The sequence below is a fragment of the Lytechinus pictus genome, chromosome 15 (genome assembly GCF_037042905.1).
Source record: "Lytechinus pictus isolate F3 Inbred chromosome 15, Lp3.0, whole genome shotgun sequence".
NCBI classification, from domain to species: Eukaryota; Metazoa; Echinodermata; class Echinoidea; order Temnopleuroida; family Toxopneustidae; genus Lytechinus; species Lytechinus pictus.
The window spans coordinates 20,009,654-20,023,741 of record NC_087259.1 but is presented as its reverse complement, the minus strand read 5'-3'; the positions used below and the strand labels follow the sequence as shown (position 1 = coordinate 20,023,741).

Below are 14,088 nucleotides of genomic sequence, written 5' to 3'. Positions count from 1 at the left end.
CTCTCTCTCTCTCTCTCTCTCTCTCTCTCTCTCTCTCTCTCTCTCTGCATAAGTATTCACTGTTTACTCATGAATATCGAATGCCAAGGCCGACATACATGTACACTGTATCCGGCTTGCTTGAATCCGTATTACGCCTCTAACATTCTCGTAATCAATAATGTTGTGTTCTAGGTGAAGGCCAGCCCTGTATGACGTCATCACGGACTCGAGGGGGACACTTTATGACGTAATCTTCACATTGAGCAGTCCGCCCAGTCTCCGGCAAAAATCGATAGTATGGATATCAGCTCGTACTCATCAAGGCGTTTTGTGTGATCATCTTCGTTTAAAGGAATTGTCCAAATTTCATAAAACTGTCGTATCAGTTTTAAGCCCAGAGCATACTATCCACTTGCGATCCCGTTTGGGGAATTATCTGTAATTCGTTATCAATTATAACAAAAATGAATGAAAGCGAATTCAATTTTAAATTGTAGTGATGTTTTATGAATCTTGCCTTCGGCAGCCAAACGAAAGTGTTTTTTTTTTTTTTACCAAAAGGCTAGGAGTAAATCAGATTTTTTTTCATTTAATATTCCAAGCATTACTCCGAAAATCAAATGGGATGAATTAACTCGTTTGAAATTTCAATGCAAAATGCGATTTGTAATGCATTGTTCACACATAGCCGAGTTGGGTGTACCAGTCCCTGTAAGCTTCTCGGGGGAGGGGGGGGGGGGGTTGTAAATTTTAAGGGTTTTTTTAGTGAAAGCGTGTCGCATCGGATCGAATGTGCAGCAGGCTTTACATGAACCATTTTTGGACGGCGCGGAGATAGGGCTATGCTTCCTCAAATATCTCTTTATCATTCAAGGACCTACCTTCTATATGGTTATTCTCTTTATTTTAATCTAGAGATGTTTTGTGGTCGCCTTTTTTAAGTGAATGTATTTTGATATATTATAGTCACTATACACTGTAAAAAATGAAGTGCTAATTAAGCACTTACAATGCTTGTATAGTGACTGCACTACGAGTGCTAACTTTCTAGTTTAAATTTGAACTAGAAAATCAGCACTCGTAGTGCAGTCACTATACAAGCACTAATCCACGACGTTGAGTTTGTTAATCAAATCTTAAGCAAGCAAAATTATTCAACACACAAAAAGAAGGAATTTGTTTATTTTTAAACCACCCTTTCACAATATTCCGTCACAAACACAACACAAACAAATTAAATAAAGGTAAACTTAATACAGCTTTCCCTAAATAAGCCAGTGCTTACCGTGTTTACAAGAAGGCAAACTCCCGACAACAAACTCTATTAAATGTCAACAAGAGCTAGAGTGGGAAGGGCGGGGGTGGGGGTCACCACCCCTAGCCAGTGGTGTCCTTCGCTAAAATTTATTTGTTTTACAGCCGATGTATAGTTCCCTGAGGTACGGCACTATCCAACAGTTCATGACGTCATAATGGATTAGTGATTTGAGTAAAGTATCAACAAACACGCTATTTATGAACGGTATATAATTTTGTTTGGAGATACTCTATACATGTACAGATATAAAAGATGAAGCAACGTGCAGTCTCGCTTTGATCATGTTTTATATTGTTACTATTGTCTCCTTTGAAGTCAATAATTTATAAAGCTTCTCTCTATTAGTCCCCTTTATCTATTTCCCCTTCTTGCTGTCTAACTCATAACTCAAACGGACTTTTACTTTAACCTCTCCCTTTTTAAAACCAACATTCGAAAATAATGTTTTAATATCCAACCTATTGTTTTGATCTTATTTAGATGGTTATACACATTTCCGTTTGTCTTTATGTATTTAACAAGTCAATGCTATAAAAGTCGCACATCATTTGCCAGTACAAAACTCACATGTCAAAAATAAATAGCTCTTAACATAGTAAAGGTTATAAATGGAATCTAATTCGATCGATGAGCAATTTTATATACGAAATAAAATTTACCTTTTTTTAAATATTTGTGAAGGTGTTTCCAATCTATTCCACAGTTAGAACCAATTTGCTGCGATCTCAAGTCCGCATCTTTTTACACCCCCTTCCTCTCCCCATGTTCTTTCTCATCCACATCTCGTCTCCGTCCTCATTTGCGTCCCCCTCCCCCCTCTCTCTCTCTTTATCCCCTATCTTCTATCTCTATCCCACTCTCTCTCTTTCCGCATGCTACACCCTACACGTTTATCCCCAATATTTTTACGAACTGAAACTATGCACCCCCCCAAAACACTCGGTTATTCGAAATGTTCTTCCGTAGTCAAATCAGTTTTATTTTTGGTACAGTAAAAAGTATGTTTTCTTTACAAAATGTACAGAGACACAAAATAATCAACAATATCATACAAAAACATCACTCTGAATCAAAACATATAAATTTACAAACGTACTCTATTTTAAAAGACAAACACATAAAACAATACAAGGTATACGCGAGTCACAAGATAATCTCAGACCTCACGTTAAATTCGACTTCAGCTACCGAGGAAAATTATTCAACTTATCATAATTTCTCCGAAATTCTCAATTCGTTTTACAATTAAATTTTGATCGAATAGTTTGATTTCCAAGAAGGCTGTATTCAGCCTTTAACTTAATATCCTTTACTGATTACTACTCCATTAAAATGTTGGGCAACATAATGGCCACTGTGTTAGGTAATGTATGTTGGTTTAAAAAATATATATACATATACATATATGATGTATATTGGGCAATTATTATCCAATTAAGCAAATCTATTACACGATTTGGCCAAATTTTGACCAATAGTTGTGTAGACCGTATGTTGCCCAGGTTTGGTTAAAAGTTGGGCATTTTTATTTGCCCAACTATGTTAAGAGTGTACTTTTCGATTTAATTTCAATGTTATTTTTAGATTCGAATTTGGAATTTAAGGAATACCATATTCAAGCAAATTAAGAATGATGATATTATGCTCAATATAGAGTGAAAAAAATAGAGTTCAAAACATTAACAAGAATGTCTGGAGGCACTTCGTGTTCCCCGATTATTGTTTGATGAATAGCCCCCTCTACGCCAAGTGTAAGGAAAGGCGAAGTGGAAGGTGTTTTCATATTTGGATACGTCGTATACCCAAGTCAATACCATTGACAAACATTATGTAACAAATAATACATTAGAACTTATGGAATACTCCTTATTTTTAAGTCGTTTAAAAAAGTTGTTTTCTGACACTTTCATGACCAAACCAATCAGGGGCTCCATAAACATGTTGTCTCTGTTAACCGAGGTTAACAATGCTATGGGAATACTATCCATCATGTTTCTATTTCCAAACTTAATATCTTTGATGATTATGCAGCATCGTACTATAAACACCTTTTTAATGGTTTAACATTGTGTAAAAAACCCACTTCGGTTAAAGCATGAAAGACAGTTTCTATCACTGAAAAATACATATTTTGAATACATTTGCTCGCTCAATGCCATTGTAAAACAATATGTACAAGATAATAAATATTACATAAATACAAAACCTATCAGTCAAGCAGGTCGATAACATATCCAACCGAAATTAGATATAAATGATTCCCTTGATCAAAAATGGGGTTAATTTGAGCTGGGGAATTTAGGCCCTTGACGACGTTGCTGGTATTTATGGTTCATTGTCACAAAACCTCGTTGTAGGCTCATATCAACTGCGATAAAGAAAGCAAATTAATGCACCATACAGGCCGAAACGCTTCAAAGATAAACATTTATTCCATCTGATAATTTGACGGTAGTTCATGATCTGTGCAAAATAATGACCATCTTTTCCAACTTTCAAACACTACGCGTAGTGTAGTATCAGTTTGAACTTAATTGGACGCCGTATGAACATAATTATCGTCGATGGAGTTAGAGGAGAAACATATTCTGATTTATTAAACATCAGTCGATAGTTGGCGCTATTCAATGCCCTGAAAAAATAAACTTTAACGATCATGTGACAAGAAAGTTCACAAATAATACACAAAAAGGAATCAGGACGTTTTGGAATTAAAATTAGCACATTTTTTTTTTGAAAAAAAGGAGATTGGCCTAATGTAGGAGAGATTGTTTTGTTATACAGGTATGTATAAACAAATGGGAAACGTATGATATATGAATTAAGTGTGAATGAATAATGCTTGGTCCATTAAACGATTCCTAACAACTTTAACCCAATTTTATATCTACTGCCAACCATGATGTAAGACGGCAGCATATTTTCTTTCACCAGTGGAAGATCTCCGATGTAACCCTCTTTGAATAACCTTCATAAGTAAAGATCTTGATATAACAGTTTGGAAACTCGAACCAAACAGAACCGTGTAATTGAGCTTCAAGATACCACGTGACCAGATTGATGATCACCTAACTTCACGCCTATCATGTCATGCGCACATATCAGCACACAGTCTTATGGATTAGACGCCAAGCACAAGTGTTTTGCTCCCGCTATCAGCAGTCAGGCGTCTGTATACACGATCATGGCGCTGCTCGCAAGTCGGCGAACTCACAAAAACGACTGGCTCGAATCCTATTTGATCTTTGGTATAAGGAAGTTGAGCGAGATGAATGTTGCTCTATCGCTAGCTCAGAGGCTGAGTAGTATGCTGACATGACTTCCCATGGAATCCTACGGAAAACACACAAAAATATAAACATGTATAATAATAATAGTATTGGTAATATAAACAGGTCAGACATTATTTCATTGCATTGCCTAATATCTAATATCCTTTAAAATTCCCTATTAAAAAAAAATCTCATAAAAAAAAATCATCTATCAAAGTTCATATTTTATTATTTTTTGTGCATTAAAAACCTCTCCAATTTCCAATTTTTTTAATTTAGAACCTGATTAAAAAAAACTACCATAGTAAGAAAAAAAATGTACTGTTAGAAAAACGGTTCTTTGAGAACGTTATACGTGTCCCGTATTTGGTACCTAGGTTCCCTAAAAAGGGCTCTAAATTACCTTAAACAGCCACTTTGGAACCTTTTTAGGTTCTATAATATTTCTTGAGCTAGTAAAGAACCTTACTAGGAACCCTTTATCTCGAGGGCTCGAAATACGGGACCAGAGGGTTCCAATTCACACCTTTTTTCTAAGAGTTTACTATATCACGGTATCATCACGATGAAATCCTTGATAAAATTATAACTAAGAATATTAATCATGCTCCTAAAAGATTTGATTGAATGATTTTAAACAACTACCTTGTTTGCACACGCAGGTAAAGCCATTGAATTCTCGGAGGCACGTCCCACCATGTAAGCAGGGTTCACTCTCACAATGATCGATAGCGGTCTCGCAGTACTCTCCAGTAAACCCACCGCCGCAGTCACAACTGAATCCATCGACGTGGTTGATACATCGTCCACAGTTCAGACACGGTTCAGAGGAGCAGAAGTCTGCCTCTTGTTCGCAAAGCTTTCCTGGAGAAATACAAACATAAGAACGCATGCACGATTAGTAGAAGCTAGAGAGAATACATCTTTTCATTGAAAGTAGTTGCTCTGAATTCTCATTTCACGAAAAAGTCAGTAAAACCAATGTTTATTGTCACTTGGATCTTGATCTGCCATCTGGTACAGTTACATAAACTGAACTTTGTTAAATCCTGAAATGTACACTGCAAAATAATCACAACGTAGATTGTCAACCGTTTCTCAACACAGCTCAAGCACATGTAGGACAGTATTATTGCTTGAAAAAGTACCCGACATTTGACTAAATCCTATACAAAATTACTTCCATAATCATTTGGCACAGATTTTTTTTTATTCATGGATACATACATTTCGGTGGTCATTTTATTCTGGATTTTTAAATCATAACCACGGAGATATAAATAACCTACACGGCCTAGAGAGATAGGTCGCTTTGTTTATGAAATATTCTGAGGATACAAGAAAACAGATAAAGAAGCGATAAAGAGAGAGAGAGAGAGATAGAGAGACAGATAATTAGAAAGAGTGAAAGACGAAGAAGAGAAGATTGGAACCCCAATTCTTACCTGTCCAACCGATCGGACAGTGGCAGTAGAAGTTGTCATCCACGATCAGATCCGATGCGATGCATGTTCCTCCATGTTGACAAGGATCCGATACACAAGGGTGCTTGGTGTCCCTGCACCCGGGACCTGTATACCCGAGTGGACAAACGCAGACATACCCCATGACCTGATCAACGCACGTCCCTCCATTGAGGCAAGGGCTGTTCGCACAGTCATTGATATTGAGTTCACAATAAGATCCAGTGAAACCCATTCCACAATGACACTTGAATGAGTCCACGCCATCGATACAGTCCCCATAGTAGCAAGGGTCCGATGCGCATTCGTCGATGTTCTGAAAACAAGTTCTTCCAGTGAATCCCCGGGGACAGTCACAGAAGAAGGTTCCCTCGTATGATAGGCAAGTAGACCCATGACTGCAGGGGTTCGATGAACAGGCGTCAATCCACTGATTGCAGTTTTTCCCCATACGCATCTCTGGACACAAGCACATGTAAGTGTTCAATAAATCAAGGCAAGTTCCTCCCTCTCCACAAGGTGAGCTTGCGCACTCGTTAGTGTTGACATTGCATTGGTCTCCTTGAAACCCTGCAGCACATTCGCATAGGAATCCTGCCACAAGGTCAATGCAAGTTGCACCATTGCGACATGGATCTGACACACATTCATCAATGTCTTCCTGGCACAAGACACCTGCATACCCGATGTCACAGACGCATATGAACAGGTTCACATCATCTATACACGTTCCACCATTCAAGCATGGTGAGCTGCCGCATTCGTCCACATTTTCCTCACAAAGGTATCCCGAAAACCCGTCTCTGCATTCGCAAAAGAAACCATCAATGAAATCTGCGCATGAGGCACCGTTTTGACAGGGTGCACTGAGACATTCGTTGATATCGACGTCGCAAATATCACCAGTGAAGCCGGAAGGGCAAGTACAGCGGAAATAATCTATTTCGTCGAGGCAAGTTCCATTATTTGCACAGGGACTTGAGAGGCACTCATCAATGTCGTACTCGCAAAGCCGTCCTTGAAATCCCCGTGGGCATATGCAGAAGAAATCGTTAACCAAATCTTGGCAAACTGCTAAAGGGTGACTGCAAGGATTCTGAGCACATTCATCTGTGTTGGTTTCACAGTTCGCTCCAACGTGTCCCGGTGGGCAAACACAATGGTACATTCCGATGGCATCTACACATCTTCCCCCGTGAAGACAAGGTGTGCTGAGACACTCATTAATTTCCGTCTCACACCGGGGACCTTCGTAGCCTACCGGGCAAGCACACATGAAATCGGGGCCATTCCCCAAACTGCTACATGCGCCATCGTGTTGGCAAGGATCGGAGAGACAAGAATTTACTAGTTGTTCGCAGACAGCACCCTCTGTACCGGTCGGACACTGGCACATGAAGCCGTCGATCATATCATGGCATTTTCCTCCGTGAAGACAAGGCATGCTAGCACATTCATCGATGTCGAACTCGCATCTTTCTCCAGTGAAACCTGGATGAAGGAAAAAGGAAACATGATTTTATCTAATGCTAAAAGGAATATTTTTTTTGCCTCCAAAAATATACGAACTAATAAAGTGAAGGATTGAAAAAAAAAAGTGTTTCTGCAAAATTCTGCTTTTCATATTACACTTAAAAATACGATATCTTCTACATTCTATTACGATAATTATACAAAGACTATACTAACATAGTTTCAATGAATTTTCACCAGCGACAGTTACTCCTCTCCTGAATTATGAAATACATAAACTAAGAATCTTAGGAGAATACCGTTTTCTCGCGGACTAAATTACAAAACTCGTTTATTTCTTGATATGTATGATGATTGTCTGAAATTTACCAACCTGGTTTACAGGTGCAGTTATAATTACTGATCCCATCCAGACAGGTTCCGTTGTTTCCGCACGGGTTCGGATTGCAGTCATCGATGTTGACCTCACAATTCGTCCCAGTGTAACCTGCCTCACAAAGACATCGGTAACCGTTCACCATATCCATGCAAAACCCATCATGCAGACAGGGGTTTCCGGCACATTCATCCGTCTCACTCCCACAGGTCGCTCCAACAAATCCCGGCATGCACTCGCACCGGAAAGAATTGACACCGTCAATGCATGTCCCGCCATTCTGGCAATGGACGTCGATGCAATCGTTGATTTCATTCTCGCAGTTGTATCCTGTGAAACCATCCCGGCAGAAGCACTGAAAGGTGTTGACGTTGTCAACGCAGGTAGCACCGTTCAAGCAAGGCCTGCTCTCACATTCGTTGACGTTCATTTCGCAATTGACGCCGACGTAACCCGGAAGACATTCGCAGATGTAGTTGGAAATGTTATCAATGCATAAACCTCCGTGTTGGCATGGTTCAGATACACATTCATTGATGTTCAAGTGACAGGTCTTACCCATGTATCCCGGAGCACAGGCACACCGGAAGTCGTCGATGAGGTCAGTACAGATGCCATTATTTTGACAAGGTCCTGCCCAGCACTCATCGATGTTATGCTCGCAGATGATTCCATGATACCCTGAGGTACAGGCACAATAGAATGTTCCAATCCCGTCGATGCACACACCGTCGTTCAAGCAAGGATTCGTTTCACATTCGTCCACCGTTATCTCGCACTGCATGCCCGTATAGCCTACAGGGCAATTACACGTGTATGCCCCTATCAGGTCAACGCATTCTCCGCCATTCTTACATGGCCCTGAGAGGCACTCACGCACCTCCAAGTTGCAAGTTTTCCCAGTGTAGCCCTTTGGACAGTGGCAAACAAAATCCAGACCAGTGTTTAAGCATATGGCGCCATTATGACAGGGGTCGGGTGTGCAGAAGTTCATGGTGTTCTCACAGTGCCTTCCGGTGAATCCAAGAGGGCATGAACAGAAGAAGCCTTCCATTGTGCTCAAGCATCTTGCATTATTCATGCAAGGTTGGCTGTCGCAGTGATCGACACGAAGCTCACAATTCTTACCTGAAAAACCAGGAAAGCAATCACAAACGTAACTGTCCCCGTTGGTGTCCTCTTGGCAAGTTCCAAACTGACATGGAGCAGATTGGCAAGGTTTCAGTTTCTTGTGACAACGTTTCCCCGAATACCCTGGCAAACAAACACATTCGAAGTCATCTATCAGATCTATACATGTACCACCATTCTTGCACTTCTGTTTCTTGGAACCTTTAAGGCATTCATTGATTTCTGTCTCACAGAACGCCCCTTCGTAGCCACCTTTGCACTTACAAGTAAAATTGTTGTGGCCATGATCTATGCACTTTCCTTTATTATAGCACGGAGAACTATTGCAAGGATAAACATCCAATCTCTCGCAGTTAGCCCCTGTGTAACCCTGAGGACAGACACATTCATATCCCCTAGGTCTATCAAGGCACAGTCCTCCGATCCCACATGGATTGCTTCTGCAGTCATCAACGTCGTGCTCACAAGATTTTCCGAAGAACCCGTCTGCGCATATGCAGGCGTAATCCGCCACAAGGTCGACGCAAGTCCCGCCGTTGTTACACTTCGGCGGATACATGGCGCATTCGTCAACGTTGATCTGACATCGCGTCCCACGAAACCCGATTGGACATATACAGGTGTAGCCATTCAAACCATCGATGCACATGGCGCTGTTCAGGCAAGGTTCACTGTCACACCATCGATGACCCCTCTCGCAGTTGATCCCACTGTAGCCAGATCTGCAGAGACACCTGTATCCGTAATTGGTAGACACACAGGAACCACCATGTCTGCAAGGGTTGCTTTCACAGTTGCTGACTCTGTCAGAACAGGTACGCCCTGTCCAATCGTCTGTGCACAAACAACTGTAACCAACGAGCCGAGGTAGATTCTGAGAAAGGAAATGAAAAGAAAACGAGTGTGAAATTCTCGGCTCTCAATTGTACCAAATCCAACGTTCCAATTACCTACATAAAATAGCACGCTTTCTTTCTTTTATATTATAATTATGATTTATTGCAGGTCTCTACTGACCAATGATTTCAGAAACTGTGCTTTCTGTGGTAACGTTGTTGTCCAAAATATTGTCTGTTGAATCTGCAGTTCCAGGACACGTCCCTATCTAAATAATAGTAATTTAATGAGTGAATTAATAAATGAAGTAGAAATTGCATTGTCAGTCATGGACTTTACAGAATACACCTTGTATAAAGATTGAACATGATATGATTACTGTATAATTATTGACAAGTTCAAGCTAACTCTTGGTTATGATTACAGTACTAATACTAGGAGTTGTAAAGATGAAGCATGTCGTGATTTTCCTCTTTTCTGGGGGGGGGGGCGAAGGGCCCTCAAGCCCCCCCCCCCCCCTCCTTCCATCTGTACACCAGTGGTTATGGGTATTATGCGATCAGCTTTGGGAAACCACGCTTCAGGTTCAACCGGGGTCCCGTAACACAAAGGTATGCGATTGATTGTATGCTTAATTTTCTCGATTGATTGTACATTGTCGTCAATGCAATCGATCGTAAAAGACTTTCTTCTACCATGTCTACGATGATTGCTAAGCTTTGTGTTACGGGCCCCTGGAAAGGCTAAGAAATGATATTAATTACCAGACAGGTTCCTCCATTTCGACACGGTTGGCTCCCACAGGGTCCGCCATAGGACATCGATAGTCTGTCTGCTTCCTCCAAATCGTCATGATTCGACTGTAAAGAAGAAAAAAAAAAACCTTTAAGAACAGGGTCCGGTTTCATAAACACTTGTTATAGTAACAAATGCAGAATTTCTATAACAAATTTACCATCAGCCAATCAGACAGAACGATTTTCGTAGCTTTTAAGTATTATTGCAAATTTGTTATTATAACAAGTTTAATGAAACGGGTCCCAGGACAATTCACAGTCATTGCAGGGGTGCATCAGGGTATTCTTAGAGGATAAAAGCCCCATAGCGTGGTTAAATATTTTGTTTCTAATGTGATTGGTGACATTCTTTACGTTATATGACTTCTTCGATATTTCTTTCTTTTAATTATCGTTCTTTTTCCCCCTTTTCCCTATCCATTGAGAAAGATCATCACCCCTGGCCCTTCGTCTGCTGTGCAAACCTTTCGACGGATGAAAAGCGGTCTAAATGTGCAGCCTAAATATCCTACCTGAGATTTGTCATGCTTGTGATCAATATTAGAAGTATAACTATTAGCAAAAAAGTGTATCATTTAGTTAAAATTGGAGTGAAATTCTCGCTATTTATATCTTTCTGGCTTAAGGATTAATCTAAACTTTCTTATTTCCATCAAACATATCAATTACGTCGGCGCAATCATGCTAAGATTTATCTAATTCTACCAAAGGTTGATTGCTGTTATTTTTTAAAGTTTGTACAATTAAAACTAATTTTTACATTAAACTTTTAAAATACAACTATCAACCGAATATTTGAGAAAAGATATGCAAAATTTCTAATGTCATTTTTTTCACAGGAGCCTATACTCAAAATGTGAGGAAAGAAAGAAAACGTACTTTCAGAGCACATATCACAATTTCATATTGCGCGGCATCTGTTTACCAATCAAATGGAATCACTCGTCAGTGCTATTCCCTCGGGCATCTCCACTCCCTCCTAACTTGACCCTCACTCTAATCAATTACCAGGTATATCGTGACGGAAAATAAGAGGGAGGGCGTTACGTTTATTAAAGGTACGGAATATCACAAAGTCATGCATCTAAATCAAAATAAAATGAAACAGAACATTGATCGGATTTACTGTACTTGCCCTTGTTCTGATCAATTTACCATTCGGTCGATTCAAGATTTAAATCGTTTAGCGCTTCCTCAATATAAAAAAGGAAAGCAGGAAAAGGAAGGAATGAGGGGAGAATTGCGAGGTATAAGTCGCTAAGCTCATTAATGTCCTTTTTGTTTAACATGTTTAGCTAGGTAAAAAAGACATCAAATTTATGTCGCAATGCCCGCCCTATCAACATCATGCTTACGTCACACTTGTGTATAGATTTCAGTTCATTGTCTCTTATTCAAATCACCCACACACAATGTTTGACTTGAGATGGTTTTTACCATGGAGAAACCATGGACCTAGAGTTGCATCTCCACAGTTTTACCCTGCCATACATATTTTTTTCTGTATGGTATTCCATGTCGACAAATTTTACATATCAAAACGTTTGTCTTGCACATGGTCCTATTTCGATTAACATCATTATACCTACCCTGATGAGATTACGACCATCGGTTTCGGTCGGGAGAGGTCCGGCCAGGGGATAAGGTCTCTCTTCGCTGGTGAGATGATTCTTCTCTCTGCACTCCCTTCCCGGTGGACAGGGCGCGGTGCCGTGAGCAGACGATGGAACAGGCGGCCAATTTCTTCCCCCTCGCCTTCCCGCCAATTTTGCCAACTTCTCTGACGGTGAAGAAGTGGACGGCGTTGTCTCGATAAACATGGACGTTGGCACATAATCTGGCTCTGTATGAATGTCAATACAAAATAGAACTTGTCTTAACATGGTTAATGATCTGATTGTGGACAATTATAAGTGATATTCAGTACGATTATTTAATCTTGGTACGAACGCAAAACTTTGATAAAGTATGTGTAATGTGTGCTTTCACTATACAGGTTACAATGCTCCACTTTTCAATATTGTAACACCAAATTTAATGTAGGACCTAGTTTTTTTTATAAGTAAAGAAATGTAATGGAAACTGTCCCTTTTGTAATCTATGTTTAACTAAAAGCTTGATGAAAAGAAAATCGATCAAACCCATAACCTTTCCAAATGTAAGCCTGTTTATACACTTTACAAATCTGCAATCCTGTTACCACAATGGATAAAAGTATGACAATGTCCAGCGGTATAAACCTCTATTTTTCTTACCATAATTACATACTGATTTAGTGCTGTCTTTATCAAAATAAACATTCTGCAGTGCTGATGCAAAGTGTTAGCTATCGTTGGAATCATCCTTATTTAAAAAGAAAATCATTACTTTTGTTCCCAATAAAAAGATTTGCAAAATCTAGAGTGAGTCAATATTTGCTAGATTTAAAGCAGTGATTATACCATGATGTCTCTTCTTCTCTTCATAGTTTGACTGATGGTTTAATAATACTTGCTCCAAATAATGACACAATCATGCTTGATCGTCGGTCCCTTCAAAGTAGCTATTTCGGTCGTAAACAAAGATCTGACGTGACATTATGATCCATTTCACTGAAAAATTAATGGGGTACGAAAATGGAAGCGTTCGGCCCACTAAAAAGGGAAACGGAATTAGGTTTTTAGATTTCCTATAATTCACACTAGAGATAAACGGTATAAGAAACTTATAGCAACATGAGGTGATAAGTTTATAGTTTGGCTACCTGGTGGTGAAGTGTTAGTGACCTCTATTAATGCATTTCAGTCCGACGGAAAGAGATTTAAGTCGTCAATATTCTGATTGCGTAGTTTCTACACAGATCGCGTATTTAATGGTTCTTTTTTTTTCGACTGGCGGGCAAGAGCAACTGTTTGTTTGTTTTTGCTAGCAACCAGAAAGATTGACGACTTTTGATAAAGGGTATCGTACCTTGAGTTGTTTTTAATAAATGGGGTCAAGTCTAAAAAGTGACATCGATATTTAATGGGCATTGATTATTTATTGACTAATGACAGTGTTGACCGGTAGAGGTTGTGTTCGTTTCTTAGAGGTCTCTTAGGTAATGTTAGGGGTCGGTCAGTATGATGCATGTCCATTGTATTGCTATTTTTTGGCACACCGAATCCACTTTTCATCAGAAAGAGGGAAGCGGAAAGGGATGGCATTATTGCATAGGCATAGATGGCCACACCTTTGATTTTTTTTTAGCAATCGAAATTGAAAATAAAAAGAAGGGGATGATACGAAATGAGGGGTACGATAGAGAGAAGAACAGAAATATGTTTCGCGAGGTCCTCAATGTATATCATACACCAATCTATTTCATTTAGGAAAAAAATCAAGTCCAGCAAAATTTTGACCAGCCAACAAAAATTCTACACTTCTGAATGATGGACAATTCACGTAACAAAAACTTGAC

At 39.6% G+C, this 14,088-nt stretch overlaps 1 protein-coding gene across 1 annotated transcript; it reads right to left on the bottom strand.

The window, feature by feature from the left end:
- Positions 1–2,255: 2,255 nt before the first annotated feature.
- On the bottom strand, positions 2,256–12,487 carry LOC129277410 (fibropellin-1-like). The gene is made up of 6 exons (XM_054913595.2): positions 12,239–12,487; positions 10,617–10,712; positions 7,882–9,889; positions 6,018–7,526; positions 5,218–5,436; positions 2,256–4,633 (listed from the first exon to the last, which is right to left on the bottom strand). The coding sequence occupies exons 1-6, from the start codon at positions 12,467–12,469 to the stop codon at positions 4,587–4,589; spliced, it is 4,110 nt and encodes a 1,369-aa protein (XP_054769570.2). The 5' UTR covers positions 12,470–12,487; the 3' UTR covers positions 2,256–4,586.
- Positions 12,488–14,088: the final 1,601 nt, after the last annotated feature.

What these genes read in the sequence shown, in the direction of transcription:
- LOC129277410 (XM_054913595.2), bottom strand. Translation starts at nt 12,469, where the DNA reads ATGTTTATCGAGACAACGCCGTCCACTTCTTCACCGTCAGAGAAGTTG. An exon ending in CTGTCCGATCGGTTGGACAG is followed by an intron (nt 5,437 to 6,017) that starts GTAAGAATTGGG and finishes GTATTTCTCCAG; the next exon opens with GAAAGCTTTGCGAACAAGAG. An exon ending in TACCTGCGTGTGCAAACAAG is followed by an intron (nt 4,634 to 5,217) that starts GTAGTTGTTTAA and finishes TGTTTTCCGTAG; the next exon opens with GATTCCATGGGAAGTCATGT.